Genomic DNA, 27336 nt, shown 5'->3' on the forward strand with positions numbered 1-27336 from the left:
TTTATTTTTAATTAAATAAAAGTTAAAAAATTAATTAATAAATACATAATAAAATACTTATTTTTGCATTATTAAAAAAGAAAAAGGAAGGCTACCGGGCACAAGATGATAAGAAAGGCCTCTCTTCTGCCTAAAATTGGAAAATGTCAAATTACCAAATCCTGAACTCTATTGGTCAACAAATCTGGGCATTACAGCAAAAAATGTCAGATTTTGCATCATTTTTGTTGTAAATATTTTGATTTTGAAAAACAAATAATGATTCTGTCATAATGTTACTGGGTAATGTTATGTATATATATATATATATATAACAATGATAATAATAATAATAATTTTATATTTCCACCTCGAAAAAGAGCTTCATGCTCCTGAAAGCATGGTGTTTTTAGCTTTTAATTTCTCCCTTTGGCTACAAGAAACATCATGTATTTGTTTTCCCAATGAACGCAAATACTTTCTCTCTCTCTTTCTTTAGACCAGTAGTTAGTACCTAGACATTTTTCTTGTTGATTAACGCTCGTGTTGACGGATCCTTAGAGAACCCAGAGAAGGAATTTTCTGATTCATCGCTGTTCTTGAACGGGGAACGGCTTCTTAGCTTCGTGTCAGATTCTCGGGTATGCGAGAGTTTGGATTCTTCGTTTTGGAAATGGGTTTTATTGATTTCGGTAGAAACTGAAAACCCATTGACGGATTTTATCAGATTGGGTTGCAGAGATGGTGAGAGCTGCATGATCGTGTTGGGCGGCAGAGGGAATTCATGGCGAATTTTTTGGTGGGCTTTGTTTTGCCTTTGCTGCTATTAGCAGGTATATGCTTGTTCTTTCCCTTAAATTTCTATTTCTTTGTTTTTTACTTTCTTTCTATATTAGAATCAGTGGAATTTGGTATTTATTACACCCGGGGCTTTAAATGGTTCATATCTTTGGTTTTGATGGCAAATTGATTGAAGTCTGTTTTCTTCATCCTTCCTAGCAAATACAGTCTGATTGTTTCATGGGGAAATTAAATTGTTTGATGGTAATTTGAGCTGGCCAGACATGCAGAGGATTGCTAGTTTTCGTGACTTATACGGACTATGATTAGTACAGTTTTTACGTACATAGGATTTTTATAAGAACTGGACTCATGAGCACAGTGGGATGTTTAACTTATGGTTTGGGCCGGAAGGAACCCTTGGAGAATGGAGACCGTTTGAGTATTCAAGGCAGTCTAAGATACGTGATGTGCAGCTGAAGTTATGTGGAGAATGGTTCCATAATTTAGCTTTAGCATTAATCTGACCATGCACAGGCATTTCTAGCAAGTCTGTATTTGGTCAAAATATTTGGAGAAAATTTCACATGTTGAAATTGTTTGATCTGAGACTAAACAGGGCTTTGATCATTGAGTAGCAAGCAAATTAGAGGGCAAAGGGCTTCTGTTGAATTTACTGAGAGTAAGAATTGGGTTTCCATTGATGCACAATTACAGGTTTTATTAAGATATTTGATATTTGATTCAATCATGACTATTTCTGGTGCACTCATCCTCAAGTGACAAATGGGAGCAGTATCAATTGCTGTGCATCATGATATCCTTTATGGAATAGCTGAAGCTTCCACCGTAGCTGTGTTATGGGTCTTCCTACCTGATGCTCAAAGGAGTAACTGCATGAGTTTATTTTTTGTTGTTCAAATTCGCAACATGCATTGACATTTAGGAAAAAGTTACTACCATCCTCTGCTGTGAGGTGTCAGATATGGATATGTAGTTTGACTGGGTTGAAAGCGGCGTGATGTTCATGGAGTAACATGAGCTAACTTGTACACTCTTAAAGAATGCAAAATAGGGAAGATAGACAATGTCTAAGTCAATACAAAACCTAAGAATGAGTTTTTGAGATCATTTAATATTTGTCAATATGGTTGTATTCATTGTGGGTGCAGATTATAATTGTCTTTAAGGTCATCTCTTTGTAAGTTGCTGCCTTTGGTAAGCATCAAGAAATTTGTAAGGAGCTTTCTAGAATGCTTGTCTTACGTAGTCACAGAATAAATCCTTGATCATTCTTATAAGAAGATAGCTTTATATCTGTTGCCTATGTTATGTAGAGAAGTGCTGTGGATAGAAAACTAATGGGTAAAGAAGACGCTATTCTGCTTTGGTTTCTTCCTGTATCCGACTCTCATCAGTTATCTGCATGCATGTGCATCTACTTGTCAGTCTGTGACTACTTTTATTTCTGTTGCGTTATATAGAGAAATATGGTGGATAAAAAACTAATATCTATAGCAAATGATGTTGTGCTTTGGTCTCTTCCTGTCTCCAGCTCTCTGATTATTTATCTGAATGCAAGTGCACATACTTGTCTGTTCATGATTACTTTTTGCCAACATTCACGAGTTGCATTCTCTAGTTAATATCTGAGTTTCTAGGTGTTGTCATTTCATATTGATATAAATGCATAGTGTATACGTGCTCACTTCATGAAAGAATGATATCTGAACTTATATGTTTTCCTTTTTGCTACAGCTGCGTCGATCAATTGGAGTTTGATCTCATTTGTTGATTTGATTGCTTTCCTCATTATACAATATACTGCACCAAAAATAGGTAAGTTGCATTATGAGGGTAACCTGTCATGGTTCCATTTTATCATTTTCTTTAAGTTTTGTAGTTTCTGATCATATCCCAGTATTGCTTTTTTCCTGCATTGGGTTGGGGGATCAGGTGTTTCTGATGTTCTATCAAACCTTACTTTCTGGCATTGACTGAAAAAACGAGAACATATAATTTTCTTTCTCCAGATCTTGTTTTATTATTGATGGAAGAGTATGATAAATTAAGGAACCACAATCAGTTGTCAATGTTCATTTTTTTGGTTAATTATGATGGTAGATTATCATCTTCTCGAGACTCAACTGTAGCAGTTCTGCAGTAACAAGTTTTCCCATAGTCTCTCATTTCTGTATTTGAAGAGACTTACATATGTAGTTTACTGAAAACTGGAGGATGTGAAAGAAATGTAGAGTGCATGCAAGGCCAGTTCCCAAAGATCAACGAGGAATTTTACTAGAGTTGTCAAACAATATATGTCATATGATTGAGAAAGAGCATCTTGACTTTTAAGTACGAATTTGACTTGAATTGGCTTCTCTCGGGTTGAGATTTCATTTTGAGTCCTACATGACTAATTATTTTGTATATTCTCTTTCTCTTCTATAAAGTTCTTTTATTTTTTAAAAAAATCAAGTCCTAAATGACTGTTAGTAAATTAGTTTAGAAGAAATGAGTATGATGTTGTTGGCTTGTGGAACTCAATATCATATGTTGATCAATATCACAGAAGTTAGTTGGTCATGCTTGTAAAGTAGTAAAAAGAATTATGATAAATATCATATCCACTTTGTATTTCGATTTTTTTTTTTAATAAAGTAGCATGTTTCCTTCTTATTCTCTCTCTCTCTCTTTTCTTTGTAGGATTTCGTTTCCGGAGGAGGTTTTCATTATTGTGGCTGGTTATTATCTTTTCTTTAGTTGTTATTCTTGCTCAAGTAGTATACCTTGTTATATGGGCTGTTGTGGGTTATAAATGGAGTACAGGAAGTGTATGGTGCGCTGAGATAATTGGATTTATGATGTAAGAATTACTTGTCCTTTTCTTTTAGTATTATTCTTGCTAACCTTCTTGTGGCCTTTGCTTTACACAATATTTTGTCTTGTTTGTATGCTTTTGCAGACTCCAGTCTTGGAAGTCCCCTACAGTCATATACTTTTTGGTTTTACAACTATTAGCAATTGCAGTTGCCTTAGCTGATATATACGGGAACAGACTTGGTCTGGTTCCATGGCGTGATTCATGTTGGGGTCATTTCTCAGCAGTAGTTGAACATTTAGGTTTGTAAGTACTTCAGAATTTTCCCTTATTATTATCTATTTAGTTATTCTTTTGCTTGATTCCAGTCTAGTTTGCAAATTTCTAATTTGCAAGGGGCGGGTGAAAACTTTTGTTTTCCTTTTCATTTGAGGTTTTTCTTTTAATATACTTGTAAGCATTAAAATTTTTCTCTGCTGGCAGGTTTATTGACTAACAAATTTTTTTTTTTGAGATGACATTTTTCATTGTACTGAAGCAAGAAAGGTGTTTATGCTGCTTCTGTGAAGCAAGTGCATTCTTTTTTTTAGAATAAAAGATATATATTCTATTATATTATATAATAAAACATCAAAAAGGTGCAACCTGTATACAAAAGTATTTACATATCAAGCAAACTTTTTTTAAGATGACATTTTTAATTATACTGAAGCAAGAGATGTTTATGCTGCTTGTGTGAAGCAATGCATTCTTTCTCTTTTTTGAGAATAAAAGATATATATTTTATTTTATAATATAATAAAGTACCAAAGAAATGTAATTTTCATATAAAAGTAATTACATATCAAGTAAAAAATCTATGAGGTTTCCCAAATCCTTATTAGGAAGCAGCGACTGCCCCTTAACAAAAAACTAAGGGCTGGAATCAAGTATCTTTAGATCTAGTGCATTCTTATGCTAAAGAAATAGCACATGGTTGTTATAGAGATATCTGAATAAGAATAGAATAACTAAAAATAGGAAACTAAATATATTTTAAAAAACTATATAACAAGTATCTTATCATTTTCTAATCCTCACCCTCGAATTGAAGCTTACAGCACAAGGTTTTGCGTAATGAATTTTGAAATCCCATGAGATGGGAGGTGGGAATCTTTAATCCACTTTGTGTGGAGAGAATTATTTATGGAAGCAGTCCAAAAAAGAAATTGCAGTATGTTAGTTTGGTGTTTTCTTTTAAGCTTTTGTGTTTCTCGTGTGGCTATCCCCTTGACCATTCCTGTTATAAAAAAGCAGTTTTCATTTACAAAACCAAACATATAAAGCTGGAAATTTGAACGGTTTACAATTTCTTATTTGCAACTTTGGTGCATTCTTATAGAGAACAGTGGTATTATTTGGTTTGTCTTTTAAGTGACAGCTCACACATTTTTTTTCTGGTTACCATCTCCTCACCTTTCCTGGTCAACTTGGTTCAGTGCTATTCATGCATTCTTTCATATGAAGCTATCTATACTAACTTGTTTCCTCTTTTCATAATGCTATATCATCTTTTTTCATTATGCCAGTCATGATTAGTTTGGGAAGCTGAAATTGCATTATGGCTCACCTTTTGAGAGTTTAATTTTTCTCAACATGTTTAGTTCATATGAATTAGTATAGAAGAATTTCTTTTTTTTTTTTGGAATGCAGGTAGTCATCTTAAGGTTGGTTCCTGTTTGCTGCTGCCTGCCATTCAGCTAGTTGTGGGAATCAGCCGTCCTTCATGGGTTTCTCTACCATTTTTCATAGTCAGTTGTGTTGGTCTTGTGGATTGGTCTTTGACCAGCAATTTTTCAGGACTTTTCAGGTGATTAATTTGTTAAGGATTACCGGTGGACAACAGTTTCCTCCCTCTCTGTCCATTCATTTTTGGATTGTCAGTTTTGCCTAAAACAGCCTGTCATTTTGTGCTTTTGACTTTTAAGGTGGTGGAAGGCTCTTCTTCTGTATGCGGCCTTCAACATTGTCCTGCTTTATCTGTATCAGCTGCCATTGCCATTCCCCAGTATGATCAAGTGGGTAGCAGGTTTTATTGGTCTATTTAAAATATCTGCCAAATCTGAGGGGCCAGAAATTTGTTCTGCTGTTTCTCTTGTGCTACTGTACATCATGGTACGTATGCTAGAATCTTTAAATCACCACATTGAACCTGCACATGTTGTTTAGAGCAGGATGATCTGCAACTTGCATAGTCTTTTTATGGGCCAAGGCACTTGGTTGTTTCAGGGGATTGCTTTTGTCAAATAAGGGGAAGGGGTGGTGATTTTATATCGATGCTTTCCTCCTTGCTTTATCTTATCTCTTCTTTTGTTTGAAAGAGGATCAATTTATCCTCCCTCTTGCTTCTCTCTTAATAGTAGCTTTTTCTTTCGAAAAGGAAGAAATATTATCTACAGAGCTCATGTTCTCCTACAAGCATGTAAGCTGCATGCTTCAGTGATCTGGTTGAGTAAGCAGGATTACAAGGGAAGCTCTCATATAGAAAATGAGGTTTCCCTGGTACGGTTACTAATTATCGAGTTATCAACAATTTTCAGGGAGCATTATTCTTTGAAAATAAGTGATGTTAAATATATAATTTTTTAAAGACAAGAAGTATAATTCATATACAAGGGACCAAGGGATGCTCCCCACGTATAAAAGAACTGTTACAAGTTAGTCAAAATATATAATAGGTCCTCTAAGCCCTCTCCAAAAGAGGGAGTATAGAAGGATCCTATATATCCACAACTCTTAGTATAGAAAAGAAAATCCTAAAATTAATTATATATGAGTATTTTACTTTTATATTTTTGTACAAATCTAACTTCTTATTAAAGTCCAATTCCTATGCAGATTGGTATCTTCATAAAAATCTCCTTATAAATTAGAATTATAATCGATTTCCATAACTGAAAGTTATTTTCTTTTTACAGAACTTATTTATATTTAGTTTTCTAATAAAACTCTCTCTACTTTTATCATATATATATCCAACTATTTACATTAATATCATAAATAAAAATTCAGAAAATAAAAAACTTAATTACAAATTTTAATGTTATCAAGATCTATAAACTATATAAAAAAAAAAATTATCTTGTTGATAACCAAATGCGGAATGGTCACGACAAGAACCAGTAACCTCTCTGAAGCCACATCTCACTCTGATAGAACTATTTCCATTAAACAACTTGAACCAGAAGATACTTAAATTTTTATCACTATTCATAAGTTAAACAGAATCAACTATGTTCAATTATCTATATCGGTCAAGACCTTTATCTATGGAAGAGGGAGAGAAGAATACCTAATTGGAGAAGTCATCCAATCGAGCATAGAAGATCAAAAGCTTCAGACTTTGAAAGACCAAGAATAATACGATCATGTCTTGGCTGATTAAGTCCATGAAAAATGATATCAATGAGAATCTTTTGTTGTATGGACGACATAGAAATTTGGGAAGCAATTAAGGAGTTCTTCTCGAACAAAGAAAACACATCATAAAATTTTTGTTGTTGAATCTAGTCTCCACAGCTTGCATAAGGAGATCTATCCGTAACTTAGTACTACAGTATGCTCACCCATCACTGGCAATGGCTCGATGTATTTGAAGAACTTGCGTGGAGTTATTCAGATGATGCAAAATGGTATAGAGAAATTATGAAAAGAAAAAGAATTTTTAAATTTCTCATGAGATTAAATAAAAATTTAGATGAAGTTCCGGAAAAAATACTCGGAATAGAACCATTACCTAGTATTTGTGGGGTATTTTCCGAATGAGAGAAAAAAGAAGAAAAAATATAATATTGGGAGATGGATTTACAAGCACTATTATTGAGCAAAACTCTACCTTGGCTATCTAGGGACCTCATCTCAACTCAGACAATTGGTAAAGAAAGGGAAGATCTTGGTGTGATCATTGTAAAAAACTAGTCATACTCCTAGGCAACTGCTGAAAAATTCACGAAAAATCAGTTGATTTGAAGACTACAAAATCAGTTAATAACAAATAAAGTAAGATAAATCATGTCTCTATTAATGAAGCTGTCTCCACTAAGGAATCATTCCATTCAATAAAGAGCATATTAGAAACCCTCCAAAAAATATTCCTATGTTAAAGCCCTATAAGTAACAACATAGGATTTGGACAACCATGCAAAAAAAATTCCTTTAGTGCACCTAATGCTATTTTATGAAGTTAAGATACTTGAGTCATTGACTTAGGGGCATTTAACCACAACGGGAATTAAAATATTGTTTCAAGAATGTAATCCATGTAATTAGAATTTCACAGTAAAAATAGTGGATGGATCTTACTCAAGAGTGGAGGAATAGGTGATATCCCCATCTCAATGAAATCTTCTTCCTCCCATGCATTAAATTGAGGATCTCTTAGCTGTGACCTTGTTCCTAAGAGGTAGTTGATTTTTCATTTGCCTCTGAGGATAGTATGAATCAATTGTGACAACTTCATGTGGTTTTTCCATTCAAGCGGAAGGCTGTCTGAATGTGTTGTAATTCTTTGGATGAGTGTTGCAAGTTAACCTTTCAGCAGTGATGCCCAGATGTGACTTCAAATATGTCTAAAAAATTAGTGGAACAAACTTAGTAGAAAGGACTCCGGACAATGAAAGCCGGCTGTTGCAGTAACTGGCAGTGAAGGCTGGATGGAAGTGGAGCAGCAGGGGTGTACAGGCTGGGGAAGCAGTGCTCCGTTCTGATGGCTGGAGCAAGGGCCTGCTGCTGGTGCGACATGTAGCTGTTGCAGCGTGTGCTTGCAGCAGGGGCGCACGGCTGGAGCAGTGGCGACTAATGCTGTGTTTGGCTGCAGTAGGCACGTGGTGGTGGTCAATCGCTGGCAAGAAACAGCATGGCTGCAGCGGCTTGGCAGAAATGGCTTGGCTGGAGCGGTAGTGGCACGTGGCAGTGGACCATGCGCTTTGGGTAGTCCTCCGACTATGAAGGCCGTCACCTGTTGTGGCAGTGACTGACTATGAATGCTAACCCTGTTCAGGGTGTTTTTTTTTTTACTTTTCTTGTTTCGGCAATGAAGGCCGATTATGGTTTGTAAAAAGTTAGTATATTTTTTTCTATAACTCTGATGCTATGTGGGAAGATAATATAATGTTTGTTACTGAATAAAAAGGTTCAATATACGCAACCCTTAGTATGGAAAAGAAAACCCTTATCCCTAGCCTATTAAGAAGAACATAAACTCTCATACATAATTACATATATATATGCACTTCCATCAAGAACCAATTATCCCTACCCTATTAAGAAGAACATAAACTCTCAAAGACTCTTCTATTTCTTTCTTTCCAAATAACCAAGAAACTAATAGTGGAATGAGAGAATCGGTTTCTTTTGCTCCAAATAGATATTGGTATGAAATAGTTAAATTATAAACCGCTAAGTGACAGAACATTTTGGCTCCCATTGAGCCAAAAAAAAAAGAGAGAGAGAGAGAGATGATAGAGCAGAGTTAAATTGGTAATTGGTAAAAATTTCTTTCCCGTATTACTTGGTTAAAAATGATTCTTCAATTACTTGGTTAAAAATGACTCATTTGAGATCAACTTTCCATACAAGCAAATTTGGAAGGCGAGTGCTCCACCTAAAATGGCCTTTTTCACTTGGGAGGCAGGGAGGGGATGTATACTTACTATTGACAAGATAAAGAGTAGGAGAAAGATTTTGGTGAATGGTTGCTTCCTATGCAAGAGTGATGATGTTCATGGGCATACAAGTTATGGATCATGGTGTATGGGTTATTAAGAATTAATTGGGTCATGATATGCAATGTAAGGAATGAGATTTAAGCGTGGAAGAGTATTAGCGGTGAGAAAAACCATGTGGAGTTTCACTCCACTCATTATTTTTTGAGTCGTATAGAAAGAAAGAAAAATGAGAATTTTTTTGAGGAGATAGAAGCAAACTTTGGTAGGGTTATGGATAGATGGTTCCGAACCATGAATTATTAATTACGATTCATTTTATGCATATAACGGAAGATTTTGGGAACTTTATAGATATTCTGATTGAAGTGTAAATAATTTTGTACATGGATTGGCACCTCTTTGGTGCTTGTAAATGATATATATCATATTTTTATTTAAAAAAAAAAAAAGCAAAAATTTCTTTCCTGTATTATATTCTCTGACATATTTCTCTCACTGGGTTGGTTTTTATTGGTTATCTATATCAATTTTGATACTTATTTTGCCTGCTTGTGCAGCTATCCTGCGTCAAATGTGATTTGGAGGAAATGGATTTTATCATGTCTGTGAAAGGAAGTAGTTTGACAGAGAAACTTCTTCCCTCAAAGCATTCATTTTTTATTCGTGAATCAAGGTGAGAAAGTTTGAAAAAATCAATCTTGTTTCTGATTCTTACAAGACAATCATTATTATTCTGGAAAAAGAAAATGACTAGCCTCTGTGCCTCGTTTACTTGGTTCTTTTCTTACTTGGAGTCCATTTCTTGCATCTCTAACTCGGAAGTTAGCGGATTTGACAGAATAGTCTCAGCTTCTCCTTTTCTCATTAGATTTTGCCCTTATATTTTTCTTACTAAAAAATTCTGCATGATCTTGCTGATAATTTGGTAAAGTAATTTTTCTTTCTATCTGTAACTTTTCTTTTCTAATGTTTGCTATTATCTTCAATTGTACTGTGTAGTTCTTTTATGCAGGTTTCTCTTTGTTGATCAGCTCTTACATTACATGATTTATTTTTGAGGTTATCGCAGATCTGGTGTAAGGCATACCAATGTTTTGTTAAGAGGAGCAGTTTTTCGGATTTTTAGTATCAACTTCTTCACGTATGGTTTTCTGGTACATCTTCTGGAACTACAGTTTATCATCTTCTCGATGAACTGATCAACCCTCTTATCTTAGGAAAAACATTATGCACACAGAATTTATTCATTGTAATAATCATGCCACTCAATATTGAGTTTGCATGTAAAATTATCATTTTGATTTTCAAATTAGCAGTTTGACCTTCTTATATGAAGATTTTGTTGGTGGGTTTGACAGGTCTCCTTGCTTGCCCTTTCCTTTTGGAGTTTCCATTTTGCTAGCTTATGTGCATTTGGGCTACTTGCATATGTTGGCTACATTATATATGCCTTCCCATCCTTGTTTTGGTTGCATCGATTAAGTGGCCTGCTGCTTGTATTCATTCTCTTGTGGGCTGTTAGCACGTATATTTTCAATGTGGCATTTGCGTTCTTGAATTTGAAACTCGGAAAGGTAGTCTTTTCTTTTGACGTGATTCATTCTTGTTACTTAACAATAATTTGAGTGGTCAAAAATTAATATCTGGATACATATGCAGGACATGGATATCTGGGAGATGGTTGGGCTGTGGCATTATTCCATACCGGGTTTCTTTTTGCTTGCACAATTTTGTCTAGGAATTTTGGTTGCTTTAGGTAACCTTGTGAACAGTTCTGTTTTCTTCTACTTGTCGGATGAGAATGGGCAATCCGCAAATGACACCTCTAGTGTTGAAGGTAATAATTGCAATGGCTTAGGGAGTAATCAGATAGGACTCCACCTAGACTAATCTTTTCCTCCACAGTGCTAGAATCATTCCAAGATACTGTTTAACTAGGTTTTTGTCTTCAACTTGTGTTAATTTTTTTTTTCATTTGTTTCTTAGGCTGTATGTAACAGCGTCTGTTGTTTTAAGGCCATTACAAGTATGGTATGACATTTTGATGGTGGTGGAAGATACCCTTTTAGTCTCCAGTTGTGGAGTGGGACTTTTTCTAATTGTTGGCACTATTGGCAATCCCTATTTGCTATTGACACTTTTCCTTTTTCTATATTGAATAATCACAAACAAAAGGGGTACATGGCACTAATAATTGGAGTGCGAATAGTATTCCTTTTTATTAATAAATAAGGGGTTTTATTGAATTTTTATATTGCATATTCAAGTTTCTAACTATGTTTATACATGCAATTAGTTATCATATTGCAACATGCATGTTCTGCCTAACAATAGTGTCTTATGTTTCTTATCCAAGAGATTTTTTTCATTTACAACTTGCAATTTGGATTATCATTTGTCCTGTATAATCATATATTGCCTTTGGTTACAGTTGATGAGGAAACCAAGGTGTTGATTGTGGCCACAGTTGCATGGGGACTGCGCAAATGTTCTCGGCCTATCATGCTAACACTGATATTTCTCATTGCCATGAAACCGGGTTTCATTCATGCTGTTTACAGTATGCACTATAAAACGCTTATATTCTTAGCTGTTATTAGTTCAAAAATTGGTCTTCAGCTTTGGGATTATGTCCTTATAAAGCATCCTATTAGGAGGCAGGCTTATGGTACATGAGTTAGGAACATCTCTCTGATTGGTTTTATTTCTGATGTGTGCTGCAGTGATATTCTTCTTGATATATCTTCTGAGCCATGAAATCAGTAGAAAGATACGCCAGTCCCTTATTCTCCTATGTGAAGCTCATTTTGCACTTCTATACATTCTTCAAATTGATTTAATCTCTAACACTCTGAGGCGAGAAAAGTCTTTAAGCGGGCAAATTCTTTTGCAGTTAGGTATATAATTGTTATTATTTGCTTTTCTTATTTTTTTTTCCCTAGTGCGTAGATCTTTAAGCAAGGATGCAAACTTTTTTTGGGTATCAATGCAGGTCTCCTTAAGAATGAAAGCTCTTGGGATTTTCTGGAAATAGCTTTACTTGCTTGCTTCTGTGCTATTCATAATCATGGCTTTGAGATGCTATTTTCATTTTCTGCAATTGTAAGGCATACTCCTAGTCCTCCATTTGGATTTAGCATCCTGAAAGCTGGCCTGAACAAATCAGTCCTCTTGTCAGTGTATGCCTCACCAACTCTGAATTACAGCCACGAGAATCCTTCTTATGGTATAATTTTATCCTTGCTCCAATTTGTCCTTCTTTGGTATAAGTTATGTGTCATCTAAGCATTTAGATCTGTGAAAATCTTTTGAAAATTTCAAAGTTGGCTAGAGCATTAATTTTGAGATATTATCATTTAATTTGAGAAATAAAACTGTTTATTTGACAAACTGCAAATGATACCCTGGGACATTATTATGAGTTTGCTAAATTTCTTTCCCTTTCTGGTGGATAAAAACGATACAAAAAATCAACTAGAATATTAAGCATGATATACATCACATTATGGGGTTACTAGGATTTCTCCCAAGCCTGATGTCAGCCCTATGCATCACACGGCGGATTCTTTCATCTGGTAATGGTAGCTTTCTTTTTAGAAGCTTTTGATGAGACCTATAACTCTATCTATAATATTTGGTACGAATTATAGTTTAAAACTTATGTTTTGAATTTTTTCATATTCAATACATAAGATTTATTTTTAATAGTTCAAATGCTGTCTTTGATCGTTAGTCATACATTATAATACTCTTAGTTTGAACATAATGAATGAGTTTGAATTTTCATAACTTTGACATTTGAATGATACAGATTATATTTTCTACAATTAAAGAAACTAAAATTGAAAAAAAAAGAACTAAATGATAAAATTTAAAATACAAATTTTTTTTTTAAAAAAATCTGGATTGAAGAACTTTAAGAGAGTTTGTGTATGTTAAAACTAACACAACTTTTAGTTTTTTACTTTGCTTTTAATTTTGAAAAATTTAAAGCTGAGTAATTTACATGTCAAACTTTTTAAAATTTAAACCATTCATGTGTTCAAACTAACAGTATTTGTTACCTAACTAACAACCAAATCACAAGTATTGAAACTGTTAAAAAATAAATTGTACATATTGAATACAAAATGTGCCTAATTTAAGTTTCCATATCTGGTCAATCATTATATTTCAGAAAACATATACTAGTGCTATTAGCTTTCACTTCTATTGTTATTATTGGCAGTTTGACATGCTCCTTTGTTTCATGTACTTTCAGAGAGAAGGATTGCTGCATTCCTGAGTGCAATTGGACAGAAGTTCCTATCTATGTATCGATCATGTGGAACATACATAGCTTTCCTCACTATTCTTCTTGCAGTATATCTAGTTAGACCCAATTGTATATCATTTGGGTACATTTTCCTTCTCATTTTTTGGATCACTGGAAGACAATTGGTTGAGAAAACAAAAAGGCGCTTATGGTTTCCATTGAAAGCTTATGCAATTACTGTATTTATCTTCATTTATAGCTTGAGCAGTTTCCCCAGCTTCAAGGAGTGGTTGTCCACTATAATAGATCTGTATTTTTATTTGGGTTACAACTCCAAAGCCTCATTATTGGAGAACGTGTGGGAATCTCTAGCAGTTCTGATAGTGATGCAACTTTATAGCTATGAGAGGAGACAAAGCAGGCACAACAGGGCAGATGGTCCCAATCCCTTAGAATCTGGAACACTTGGGCTTATTAGAAGGTTGCTGATCTGGCACAGTCAGAAGATCTTGTTTGTTGCATTATTCTATGCATCTTTGTCCCCAATTAGTGCTTTTGGATTTCTCTACCTATTTGGCCTTGTTCTTTGTTCAACTTTGCCCAAAGCTTCTCGAATCCCATCCAAATCATTTTTGGTTTATACAGGATTTCTAGTGATGTCCGAGTATCTTTTTCAAATGTGGGGTAAACAGGCCGGGATGTTTCCTGGACAAAAGCATTCCGACTTGGCCCTTTTTTTAGGTTTCCAAGTGTATGGGCCTGGTTTTTGGGGTCTGGAATCAGGCTTAAGGGGAAAAGTGCTAGTGATTGCCGCATGTACTCTTCAGTACAATGTCTTCCATTGGCTGGAGAGGATGCCAAGTAAAACCATAAATGAGGGAAAGTGGGAAGAGCCTTGTCCACTGTTTGTCTCAGCAGAAGACACGGCCTCAAATATTCCCAATTCTAATGCGGAAAACAAGCCGTCAAGAAACCCTGGTTCGATATCTATAAAACAAGGGGCAAGCAAATCATGGCCATCTTTCACTTCTGGTCCGCATTTAGGCACTAATAGTGGGTCCACTAAGACAGAAGGTTCTGAAGGTAGTAGCACCAAAAAGTTTTCTTTTGGATATTTCTGGGGAAGCACCAAGGAGAGTAATAAGTGGAATAAAAAGAGGATTCATGCATTGAGGAACGAGAGATTTGAAATGCAGAAAACTCTGCTAAAACTATATTTGAAATTTTGGATAGAGAACTTGTTTAACCTCTTTGGTCTTGAGATAAACATGATTGCGCTGCTTGTTGCCAGTTTTGCTTTATTAAACGCTGTCTCCATGCTATATATTGCATTGCTCTTAGCTTGTATTCTGCTGAAGCGGCATGCTATACAAAAATCGTGGCCTGTGTTTGTCTCTTTATTTGCTTTAATTCTCATTCTCGAGTACTTTGTCATCTTGAAGAAGATGTTGCCTTCAGGTCAGCACCCAGAGAGCAAGTTTAATATAAGTTGCCATGATTGCTGGAAAAGCTCAGCTCAATATTTTGAATATTGCAAGAACTGTTGGCTAGGTATTGCTCTTTCAAACCTTCAAGATCAAATTAATTGCTTTATCTGCATGCTTATGGATGACAGGTTTAGAAAATTTCACATCCAAACATCTCTCAGGCATTGATCTGCCTGTTTTGAAAACCCATCTATTTAATTGGTTGTCGTTTAATAGTTTTCAAGCTGTGTGAAAGAATAGTATGGATATTTAATAAGTCTATTCAAAGAGTTTCCTTTGAATTAGCCAGATACTTGGAGCAAACCTCAAGCAATTCCTGTAATCAATCTATCTATTTATCTAATTTCTTTTTTCCTAGCTTATAATCATGACAACATAATCTTCTAATTTCTAGTTGTATTTTTCTTGTAGGACTGATTGTTGATGATCCTCGTATGCTTATCAGCTATTTTGTGGTGTTTATGCTTGCTTGCTTCAAACTTCGTGCTGATCACTTGTCCAGATTCCCTGAATCATCAACATATAGGCAGATGATGTCTCAGCGTAAAAACTCATTTGTCTGGAGAGATCTCTCTTTTGACACTAAAAGCATGTGGACCTTTCTTGACTATCTGAAGCTTTACTGTTATTGCCATCTATTGGATCTTGTGCTTGCATTAATTTTGATTACTGGAACTCTCGAGTATGACATTCTACACCTGGGTTATCTTGCTTTTGCTCTCGTTTTCTTTCGGATGAGACTCGAAATACTGAAGAAGAAGAACAAAATATTCAAGTTCTTGCGGATATACAACTTTGCTCTTATTATTCTTTCTCTTGCCTATCAATCCCCTTTTGTGGGCGAGTTTAGTGCCGGAAAGTGTGAAACAATTGATTATATATATGAGGTGATTGGATTTTATAAATATGACTATGGATTTCGGATTACTGCAAGATCTGCTCTTGTTGAGATTATCATATTTATGCTGGTATCACTACAATCATATATGTTTTCATCCCAAGAATTTGATTACGTTTCCCGATATCTTGAAGCAGAGCAAATTGGTGCTATTGTGCATGAACAAGAGAAGAAAGCTGCATGGAAAACTGCTCAGCTTCAACAGATTCGTGAATCTGAGGAGAAGAAATGGCAGCGTAATCTACAAGTAGAGAAGATGAAATCTGAAATGCTGAACTTGCAAATACAGCTTCATAGCATGAACTCAAGTACTAAACGTGGGGATGTTTCTCCTGGTAATGAAGGCCTAAGGAGGAGGAGGAACACTTCTTGTACTTCCAAAAGGGATGTTGATAGCCCTGATAAAGAGGAGATCTGGCTGACAAAACAAGAGCAGATTATAAAAGAGGACAGAGTGTTGCCTTCTGTGGTGCATGAATCTCCTGATACAAAGATGGAAAGTCTAGAAGCAGTAGGGTCTTTGAGGCACTCAATGGAATTTCCTCCCAGTGAGATTACTGAAATCGAACAGGATGGTGATGGTGCATTTTTTAATACTGAAAGAAAGGAGAAAGACCAAGCAAAGGAAAATCCTCTAATGTCTGCTGTCCAGCTGTTTGGAGATGGTGTTTCCCAGGTACAGTCTATTGGAAATCAGGCATTTAACAACATTGTGAGCTTCTTGAACATCGCACAAGAAGATTCAGACTTGAATGAGCAGTCCTCTGCTGATGATGAGATCTACGATGAGATGGAAAGCCAGACAAAGAGGTATACATGTTTAGATCGTTCATCTTCTCTGCAATCAGAGAGTTCTGATGCGACAAGTTTGCAGTTAGGAAGGATATTCCGTCACATATGGTCTCAGATGCAGTCTAACAATGATGTAGTGTGTTACTGTTGCTTCATTCTGGTCTTTCTTTGGAACTTCAGTCTGCTTTCCATGGTTTATCTTGGGGCTCTCTTCTTGTATGCTTTATGTGTGAATACTGGCCCTAATTACATCTTTTGGGTTGTTATGCTAATCTACACAGAAGTCTATATTTTGCTCCTGTATCTCTACCAGATTGTAATCCAGCACTGTGGTTTGAAAATTGACTCAAGCTTACTTCATGAGTTAGGATTCCCCACACATAAAATCAAATCATCATTTGTTGTCAGTTCACTGCCTCTTTTTCTTATATATTTGTTTACCCTCATTCAGAGTGCAATAACAGTAAAAGATGGTGAATGGATGCCTTCTACAGATTTCAGTTACCGCAGGAGAGCTTCCTCTAGAAAAGAGATTCTTAAAAATTATAGTTTGATCGAGAGGGCAGAGGAGCTCTTCTACGTAATGAGGGATCTTTTGAGATCGCTAGTCAGAAACACTTTTAGGTACTGGATATCTATGACACAGGGAGCAGAATCTCCTCCTTATTTTATCCAGGTTTCTATGGATGTTCATCAGTGGCCAGAGGATGGGATTCAGCCAGAGAAGATTGAGTCTGGAATAAATCTGCTACTTAAAAAAGTTCATGATGAACGATGCGAGAAAGAAAATCCAGATTTCTGCCCTTTCTCTAGTAGGGTTCACGTTCAAAGCATTGAAAGAAGGCAAGAGAGCCCAAATATGGCGATGATTGTTCTTGAGGTTGTGTATGCCTCCCCTCTGATAGATTGTTCTTCAGCAGAATGGCATAAATCGCTGACGCCTGCAGCTGATGTAGCAAAAGAAATTCTACAAGCAGAACGAGCTGGATATGTTGAAGAAATTGGATTCCCATATCCAATCCTTTCTGTGATTGGAGGAGGAAAAAGGGAAATTGATCTCTATGCCTACATATTTGGTGCAGATTTGACTGTGTTCTTTCTAGTTGCAATTTTCTATCAGTCTGTCATAAAAAATAAAAGCGAATTCCTTGATGTCTATAAGCTTGAAGACCAGTTTCCAAAAGAATTCGTATTTATATTAATGGTAAGTATAATCTTCTTTTGCTGTTACTTTCTTTCTTTGAGTCCATATTTTAAATGTTCCAGTTGAGACAAGTTTGGTGGTACTTTCTTCCTTTGAGTCCATATTTTAAATGTTCCAGTTGAGACAAGTTTGGTGGCTCAGTTGCTACTTTTTTGCATTCTGTATACTGTAGCCAAAGTCTTGTATGCATCTAGTTTCATAACTTGATTAGATGATTGCTTCATGCAGATTATCTTTTTCTTGATTGTCCTCGATCGCGTTATTTACCTATGCTCATTCGCCACCGGAAAAGTGATTTTCTACCTTTTCAATCTCATTCTCTTTACATATTCAGTTACAGAGTATGCTTGGCACACAGAACCCTCCCAGCAACATGCTGCTGGGTTTGCACTTCGTGTTATATTTCTTGCAAAAGCAGTTTCTCTAGCGCTGCAGGCCATACAAATCCGACATGGAATTCCTCATAAAAGCACCTTGTATCGCCAGTTTCTGACAAGTGAAGTTTCACGAGTTAACTACTTAGGTTACAGACTTTATCGTGCTCTACCGTTTCTTTATGAATTGCGATGTGTACTTGATTGGTCATGTACAACCACATCTTTGACAATGTATGACTGGCTGAAGGTAAGTGCAAACTTTTGTTGCTAATATTATACTTGAATTGATCTGTAGTGTAACTGGTGCTGATGAATCATCAGGCAGCCATCTGCAGCAGTATTTCATTGAATAAAAATTGACCACTTCCTTCTTCTCCCCACCCCCCCCTTCCCTTAGACAGTGGCACTTCAATAGGTCAATATGGCTCCTTATTTTTGAAGCTAATCTTTCTTTCTTCTTAGCTGGAGGATATAAATGCAAGTTTGTACCTTGTTAAATGTGATGCTGTTTTGAATCGGTCTACGCACAAACAAGGAGAGAAGCAAACAAAGATGACCAAATGTTGCAATGGGATATGCCTGTTCTTCATATTAATCTGTGTTATCTGGGCTCCAATGCTAGTAAGAACCTTTGATACCAGAAACTAGCATTTGCGTGATTATCTTTTATGTTGAGATTAAGCATGGACTGGTTTACATAACTCTGTCTCATGTAAGGCCATTTCCATGTCATGAAAGGTGATACATGGGGCAAATTCATGTTGGGACACGAGCATGAATTAGAATATGGTAGTTACAGTGATTAACATCTCTTCATCCTTTATTTAGTAATCCTGGGCTTGACCTGGATGTTCTATCGTGTGTAGTACTTGACTTGTGATTAAATGTTGGATAGGAAAAGCTGAAATTATGTTTTCCCCTTACAGATGTACAGCAGTGGTAACCCCACTAACATTGCGAACCCTATTAATGATGCTAGTGTCCAAATTGATATTAAGACAGTGAGTGGAAAGCTGACTTTGTATCAAACAACTTTGTGTGAGAAGCTCCCATGGGAAAAGCTCAATTCTTATTACAATCTCGATCCCCGTCACTATTTGGATACTTATAATAAAAATGACATCCAGTTGATATGCTGCCAAGCTGATGCTAGCGTGTTGTGGCTTGTTCCTGATGTGGTTGAGTCCAGATTCACACAGTCCCTTAATCGGGAGACCGATATGGATATCACTTTTACATGGGTCCTTACCAGGGATCGACCCACAGGCAAGGAAGTAGTGAAATATGTTAGAACTGTGGATCGCGTGGATCTTCCAGAAAGATCAGATGTCCAAAAAGTTTTGAATGGTTCTACAGACAGCTTTAGGGTATACAATCTTTATCCAAAATACTTCCGTGTTACTGGTTCTGGTGAAGTGAGACCCTTTGAACAAGAGGTATGCCTGAGTCCTTGTCTTAATACCTACTGTATTCTAGCCATAAAACTCAAGTCATTTCAGTTTCCAAAAAAAATAAGAAAGGGGATAATAAACATCACCCACTTGTGCAAGTATAAAATCTATCTTCCACTCTCTTTTGAACTTGTGTTCGTAAGTAATATACACTACAGAATTTGGAGAATGTTATTTTGAGCCATTTTCCAGTAGTAATCATGAAGGTTATAACTTGAGATGCTAAAAAGACATCTGAATAGATACTATTTACAGGTAAATGAAGTTAGCGCAGACCTGCAAATGAATCGTGCAGATTTCAAGTGGTGGTCATTTCATGACATCAACTCAACTGATATACTTGGCTGTGGAGGTCTTAAAGGACCCATGGCCATCATAATGTCTGAGGAAATACCTCCACGTAAGTATCAGAAGACTTGATCACATTTCATAGGTTATTAATAGGTATTTTGGTTTATCTCGGATGATATTATTAACGCTGCTATACAACTTTATAGAGGGTATTCTTGGTGACACTTTAAGCAAGTTCAGCATCTGGGGCCTCTACATAACCTTCGTGCTTGCAGTTGGGCGTTTTATCAGACTGCAGTGCTCTGACCTGAGAATGAGAATACCATATGAAAACTTACCTTCTTGTGACAGGTATTCCTATTTACTTACCTTCTCGCCCTCCACACCCGGACTTCAGTGAAAAAAATGCACTTAGTAAAAAACAGGAATTCATCTGCATTGAATAAGACATGATTATGATCTTTCAAACATTCAGACATTATTAAGGGTTAAAATTTTTCATTTGCAAAGAACGTAACACAAAACACATGTTCAGAGAAACAAACTGAAAAAAAAAAAAAAAGCCTCGTCTGAGCTTTATTTCTATGCATCAAAATTCGCTGTATTTTTATCTTTTTTTTTTTTGAAATGACAAAGTATAAATTTATTATTAAGTATTGGCACCAAGAGGATGCAACCCCATGTATAAAAATATTTACAAAATAGTCAGGATATCATCAAGTTCTCCTAAATCTTCCATGTAGTACAATGATTGACCCAGTTCCTCCATATATTTTTACCAAATTATATTCATAAAAGCACTCTATTTCCTCCATCTTCAAGCTTCATTTTTTTAGCTTACAACCTGGAAGTCCTTGACTCAAAGGATGAAGAATATAGATTTCTAACAACTTGGACTAATAGGACAGCTACTCCTTTTCATAAAGCTAAAATCGTTGTCACTGATCAAATATCATCTGCTTTTTCTGCTTCCAAATTTCAACTGTAGGTTGATAGCCATCTGTGAGGACATATATGCTGCACGAGCTGAGGGTGAGCTTGGAGTGGAGGAGGTCCTTTACTGGACACTGGTAAAAATCTATAGATCTCCACATATGCTTCTAGAGTACACCCAACCGGATTAGGGTAGCCAATGCAAGAAACAACTGAAAGACTCCAATGGGGGAATCTGGCCGAAGTGAGATCTGATTCATGCCTTATTAGTGTCATGAATACAAATGAGTCAGTGATTCTTCATTTAATAGTCCTGGAAAGCTCAATGGCTGCAGATCATCATTGCCATGTTCAAGAAATTCAAATGCTGAGGAGATGCTTGTACAAAAGTTTTGCAGGTTGTGGACTAACAGGGACAAGGCAGTATTTGTTCGAGAAATAATGAGCCAAAATCAGAATATTTTTTGTGGCATTGCATTTTTTCCTGATTATACCTCAAAGCCAAGAAGGCTTGAATATGGGCAATTCTGATGGGTAGAGTAGGAGAGTAACCACAAGGCCACTTGGCTTGATTAAATTTTTTTTCCTGTTACTGTAAATGTAAGTTATATACAGGTCCTGTAATGTGTATGAAAAGAAAAATATATGCATCCGGACCCTCGTAGATGAAAAGGAAATGAATAATACCAATCTGTTTGTGACATCTTCCCTGATGAAAATGCAGAATTGTCCCACACTTCTCTGATTACAGCTTTTAGCTTTTTTTCTCCAAATTGTATGATGAAGATGGACAGTTGAAGTGCAGAGTTTTCTTCGCTTTGATCTGAATTTCATGCAAAGCTTGGAGCAAAATAAAGACAATTCTAGTAACCCATATTGTGGAGACAAGCCCAATTTGGTCAGACGACTCAGAGTACCTAGTTGAAACTCTTACAAGTGCTTATTTGACCTCTTTTGCATGGCCATTTAACATATTTAAGTTCAGAAGAAAAAATAAGAACTTGAGGTATAAATGCAACAAAATAAAGTAAAGGGGAGAAACTACTAAAATTTTGTATGAAAAGATGACATTGAACTTCTCAAAAGATTTGTATCATATTCATGCTTATATCTATCTGTATATACAAACATAACCATACCATTTAGCTGGCGGTAAAAGAGATTGAAAAACAAGTTTTTATCTTTCAGAGGGTAACTTTTTATTATGTTATAAGAATTTTTCAAACAATGTCTTCCCAATCATATTTTTCAGTATAACCATTACCTACTGACTTTTCTGATTTTAGTATTATTTACTAAATGCAACAAAATAACTAGTCTCCAAAGCATAATTTTTCAGAACTTACATAAATAGTATAAGAATAAGTTTTCGAGAATTTTGGTTCGGACTTCAGTTCGAACTCCCATCCTTAATTGATCTTTGGTGCTGTCTACTCCAATTTAATTGTGAACAAATAAATACCCTTAGCAAATTGGGAATAAGGAACTCTTCAAACAATGGAATAATAAACATTTCATAGCAAGGAAACTTTCTATAATCAGAATTTAAAAGGAAAAAAAAATTCCCACAGTACTGATTCCTTGCCCTAACACTCGTGAAGAAAAATATATGCAAGCATCACAGCAGTAAAGTTGAAAAAAAAAAAAAAACAAAAATCCAGTACTATATATAGAAAATTAATGGAAAATACTAGATAACACATCCTTTGCTATTAAACAAGAACGTAAATCTGATCAAACAATTTGTTGAAGGTCCTAATTCATCATGCATCACAAACTAACATTGGAAGGGACATTTAACTAATTCACAGAAGGATTGCTGGTTGGTGACTCCCTCAAACATCTTTTAGTGTTTTGTGCTTTTTATTGCCACTTCTGCTAGTACCTTTTTTCTGAAAATTGGGGGGAACAGTGTCGTCCATTACCTTTGGGACTGTAAAATTGAAGTGTTCAAGGGATACATCTTTGTATTTTGGGTTAGCTTCTATGAAGGATAAAATCTCTCCGCGTGTTCTCAGTTTCTTCCCTGTTGGAGTGATGTAGTAAGCGTCCATTTTGGAAAAATCTTTTCTGAGAATTAAGGATCTCTTAAAACCTTCTGGGGTCCTTGGGATGCCAGGCTTATCAATAACCCATGTTCTAGTAGCATCATAATCTATGTCAGCAGGGTCCTTGCAGGTCACACCAGGTTTTGTTTGGCAAAAGAAAGGCCTGTCTTGGACATTACTTCTAATTTCTTCATACTCTTCTTGCGTATCAATCACCCTCCATTTGAAGCATTTTTCACATTGTGCAGCATATGTATCAATTGATCTGCCAGCAGGCTGTAATTTCTGCCATAACAATCCAACAGTCATGACACAGAAAGACAATTGAGAAATAAAATTAGGAACAGGACTACCAGCATTACAACTCTCTATGGAATTTCTCATTGGAGAACCCCTATGCTAAGGAGTGTCAGTTTTAGCCATAGCTGATGCTCATAAATCAAGTCCATTAGACAATGTCAGTGTACTGTGAGTGGTCAAACAGTCCTGTAAAAAATTTCCAATGGCTGCCTAAAAATCCCAAGTAAAAACAATCCCTCCGATTTAGTCTCTCGGTTTGTGAAAAGCCTCCTGCTTGGAGTACCGACCACGTAGCTCTTGACTACCACTTAATTGGTTTTATGACCAATTCTAATTGGCAACTAAAATGTCATATATGCAAGGACCTATGCAATAATAATACAAAACCATCAAAATTCTGATTGAACTTAGAGGCAAGCCTTGAATTCTCTCATTAATGAATACTAGCATGAAATAATCATATTATACACAGTCCACAATCATATTATACACAATTTATCGTCAAGACAAGTTCAGCCATCATAAATTCAATTATATAGAAAGAACACATTGATGCCACATTGATGTACAATGACTTGCAAAAGTAGTAAGAAGAATTAAGGCTGTCATATCAAAAAGGCATGCATTCAGTTTACTATATCATCAACAGGGGACACATCAATAAGAAAAGATACATCTACAAGAAAAGAAAATCACAATCATCAATCTTAGCAACCAGGAGTGATCTGAAAGAAATAGGCCTTTGATCACTCCAGCGTGGCAGACATGGAAATTACAGCAACCTAAAGTACCCATTAAGAAAACCTTCCTGTACTGAATTATTTAGTCAAAGACCAAACATCTTGATCTACTAAGGCAAATATTCCACTTAACAAAGAGAAAATCTACATAAAAAAAAAAAAAAAACACTCATACTCCTTGACAACCTCAAAACGCATTTTCGAGTGGCTCAACCAAGATCCATTATCACAAACTAACCCAGATTTACCAGTCACAACCTATCACTTAACCATTTAAGCAATACCTAAAACTTTCTCTAACTCTAACTCCGTTTGTTTGCCAAGAAAGCAGAAATCCAAAACGTTTCTCAAATTTCCAGAAAACTACACTCAAGTCTCAACTGAAGCACGCTACTAGTTTGAATCACAGTGACCTAAGCGAGCGTTTCTATTGTTTATCGAGCCGACGAAAGAAAACAAAACCCCTAGAAATAGATTTGTCTTATTTCCAGCCGTTTCACACCTACCAAACATTGTTTTCAGCCAAGCAAAAAAAAATAAAAATTACTCGACATCTAGAAAACGATAATCATAGAGTATTAACATTAAAATCGGCAAACAAGCATAACTAAGTACAGAATCGAGGATTCAATAATCATTCTTTTAAGCAATAATAATAATAATTAGAAGAAATCATGGTTAATTTCGATACCTTCGACGTCTTTTTAGGTGTTTCTTTGCCTTCCACCATGACTTTCTCTTCTTCCGGTCTCTTCATCCTCCCCCTTCCAGTTTTTTTTTATTTTTTAACTTTTTTCCGCTTTACAGGATTTGGACAAACAGCTCTGTTTGGCAAAAATTCAAATAAGACATAACGCCTCTGGAGCTGATATCACCACCGAGGCAGGATTCCCGGAAGGTGACAAGCGCGGATCTTACGACACGTGTCCTTTGTTGGTGAGATGGATATGACTCAGACTCGCTCTCAACTTACGACACGTGTCCTTCGTTGGTGAGATGGATATGACTCAGACTCGCTCTCAACTTACGACACGTGTCCTTTGCTGGTGAGATAGATATGACTCAGACTCGAGTATGGCGTGAGTGAATGAGCTGGCCTCAGTCAAATGAAGAGTCAAAAGTATAACGCACGGACCATTTAATGACCCCGGCGTGGAACACACGCGTTAAGGAGATTGTTGTGAACGGTCAGTTGTACGTTAGAAAGTGGGGTCCAGTGGGGTCCAGTGGGGTCCAGTAGAGCCCACAGGATTATGGAAATACGAGCAGCAGTTTTTGGTTTAGTTTCAAACGGGTCCAAAAACTTTTGTTATTTACATTTAAGCCCCTGAAATTTAAATTAATTTTTAATAATTCCATTCCTCTTTTATTTTGAGTAAAAATAAAAGTGAAAATTGATAATTAGGATTTTTTTTTGTATCAAAATGTGATTAATCTTGTGGAAATGAACATAAAAGTGAAAAAAAAAATATTTCTTCAATTTTTTTAGATGTATTTCTTTTATTGTTTATTATGATATTCAAAAATATTTATTGTAATAAAAAATTATAAATAATATGAAAATATTTTTAATATTTTAATTTTTTTACATATTTTAATGTGCCAAACGCATCAATAAAATTATTTTAAATTATTTAATTAATTAATTTTTTTATCAATGTGAAATATCAAAAATAGGTCGGCGCCCCCTGTCACGTTTTTTTCGTTCACAACGCTTTATATTTTTCTATAAATACCGCTACCAACTTTCACAAAATTTTCAAAACATCATTTCGACTCTCTGGCTGCATTAGGGTTTCGATACTCTCGAAGTAAATTTCAAAATCGCGAGTCTGAGATTGAGTTCTGAACTCAATGGCTACGATTGTAAGTGAATATTATTAATCGCATTTTTATGTTTGATAAAAATCCCTAATTTTTTTATATATAAAGAATGTCTATTCTATACCAATTTCTAATATCAGTTAACTTTTTCTGTAATGTGATGCTTGACAATCATTTTTTAACTTTCGATATCTGTTAGTTTATTCTATAACGTGATGCTCGATAAGTGTTTTTTTTTAAAAAAAATAATTTTTGTTGATGTTTCAATATTGAGCATCCCAGTTGTTATTTATTGTCGATATACTAGAAGGTGATGTCTGATCAGTGTTTTTTTTTTTTTTTGAAGATGATTTGTTAATTCTTCAGTATTGAGCACTTAAGTTATTATTTATTATCGATATTTGTTAGTTTATTCTACAATATGATATCCGATGAGTGTTTTTCTTTTTGTGAAAAATGATTTTTGTTAATGTTTCAGTGTTGAGTATTCCAGTTATTATTTATTATCGCTACATCAGTGTATAATTTTTAAATTTAATTGTTTTGATTTACAACTATATATGATTGATTGGATATGAAAAATTTTATGATAAATTTCAATGCCCCTTTTAGTTTTTTGCATTAATTCAAAATTTTATTTTTTTTATATTTAAGCTCCTATAGTTTTTTTTTTTTTTGATAAATTTCATATAAAACTATTAATTTTTTTTTACTGTTGTATCATATATTTTGTTTTTACATGGACTTAACTGCAAAAAAAAACTATGGAGGATTTAATTAGAAGATAATCCCTATATTTTGAGCTTAATTACAACTGAGTTCATTGATAAAAAAAATATTTATAATTTAGTCCTTTTATTCTAAAGAAACTTTACATCTTAATCCACTGAAATTATAGTAAATATTTTTTTTTGAGTTGAAAATGTATATATTCATTAATTAAATGATATAATTTTGAGTTGAAAAAAATTTATCTTTTTTATATAATTTTTTTTTTTTTTACAGAGATACAGGTATAAAAGGCGTCATAAGAAAAATGCGTTGACTGCTTCAAATATATTGTCAAGGTTAATGCCTCGAAATAACGAACAAAGAATGGTAAATTTTGTCCGATTTGATGATTCTTATATGGTTGAGCCAATATAAGATTATTTTAGGAGAATTATTAGTATTTTCGTTTTGCTTATAATTGATGTTATTCAATTTTTAGTTAATTATTATACTTGATAGAACACAAATTTAAGAAGGATTTTTTTTTTCTGTAATTTTGATATCTTATTACCAAAATATAATAAAGTATAAATTGCATCAAAAATTGTGTAGATTATTTTTTGCCCTTTGTTAAATTTACAAAATGAAGTTTCTAGATCTCAAAATTTAGAAAAATATACAATCATAATATTAATGAGGTATAATCTTATTGTTTATAAGAAGATATGCATAGATTATAT

General features: G+C 35.0%; 2 protein-coding genes across 3 annotated transcripts; one reads left to right on the forward strand and one right to left on the reverse strand.

The window, feature by feature from the left end:
* Positions 1-328: 328 nt before the first annotated feature.
* On the forward strand, positions 329-21676 carry LOC110821482 (piezo-type mechanosensitive ion channel component). 2 transcript variants are annotated; one of them, XM_088220307.1, is made up of 22 exons: positions 329-620; positions 707-812; positions 2518-2598; positions 3466-3625; positions 3725-3882; positions 5273-5429; positions 5548-5734; positions 9843-9958; positions 10355-10439; positions 10644-10859; positions 10945-11122; positions 11717-11845; positions 12009-12182; positions 12278-12511; positions 13547-15091; positions 15439-17921; positions 18150-18545; positions 18761-18919; positions 19225-19734; positions 20005-20149; positions 20247-20391; positions 21029-21676. In XM_088220307.1, the coding sequence occupies exons 2-22, from the start codon at positions 764-766 to the stop codon at positions 21162-21164; spliced, it is 7443 nt and encodes a 2480-aa protein (XP_088076433.1). In that variant the 5' UTR covers positions 329-620; positions 707-763; the 3' UTR covers positions 21165-21676. The 2 variants fall into 2 exon arrangements, with proteins under 2 accessions (XP_088076433.1, XP_088076434.1); XM_088220308.1 differs by having other exon boundaries at positions 719-812.
* A 943-nt stretch (positions 21677-22619) lies between these two features.
* On the reverse strand, positions 22620-24911 carry LOC110821209 (methyl-CpG-binding domain-containing protein 4-like). Its single transcript, XM_022050957.2, has 2 exons — positions 24753-24911; positions 22620-23306 (listed from the first exon to the last, which is right to left on the reverse strand). The coding sequence occupies exons 1-2, from the start codon at positions 24816-24818 to the stop codon at positions 22809-22811; spliced, it is 564 nt and encodes a 187-aa protein (XP_021906649.1). The 5' UTR covers positions 24819-24911; the 3' UTR covers positions 22620-22808.
* Positions 24912-27336: the final 2425 nt, after the last annotated feature.

Source organism: Carica papaya, chromosome 5 (assembly GCF_054855325.1).
Source record: "Carica papaya isolate Zhongbai chromosome 5, ASM5485532v1, whole genome shotgun sequence".
NCBI classification, from domain to species: domain Eukaryota; kingdom Viridiplantae; phylum Streptophyta; class Magnoliopsida; order Brassicales; family Caricaceae; genus Carica; species Carica papaya.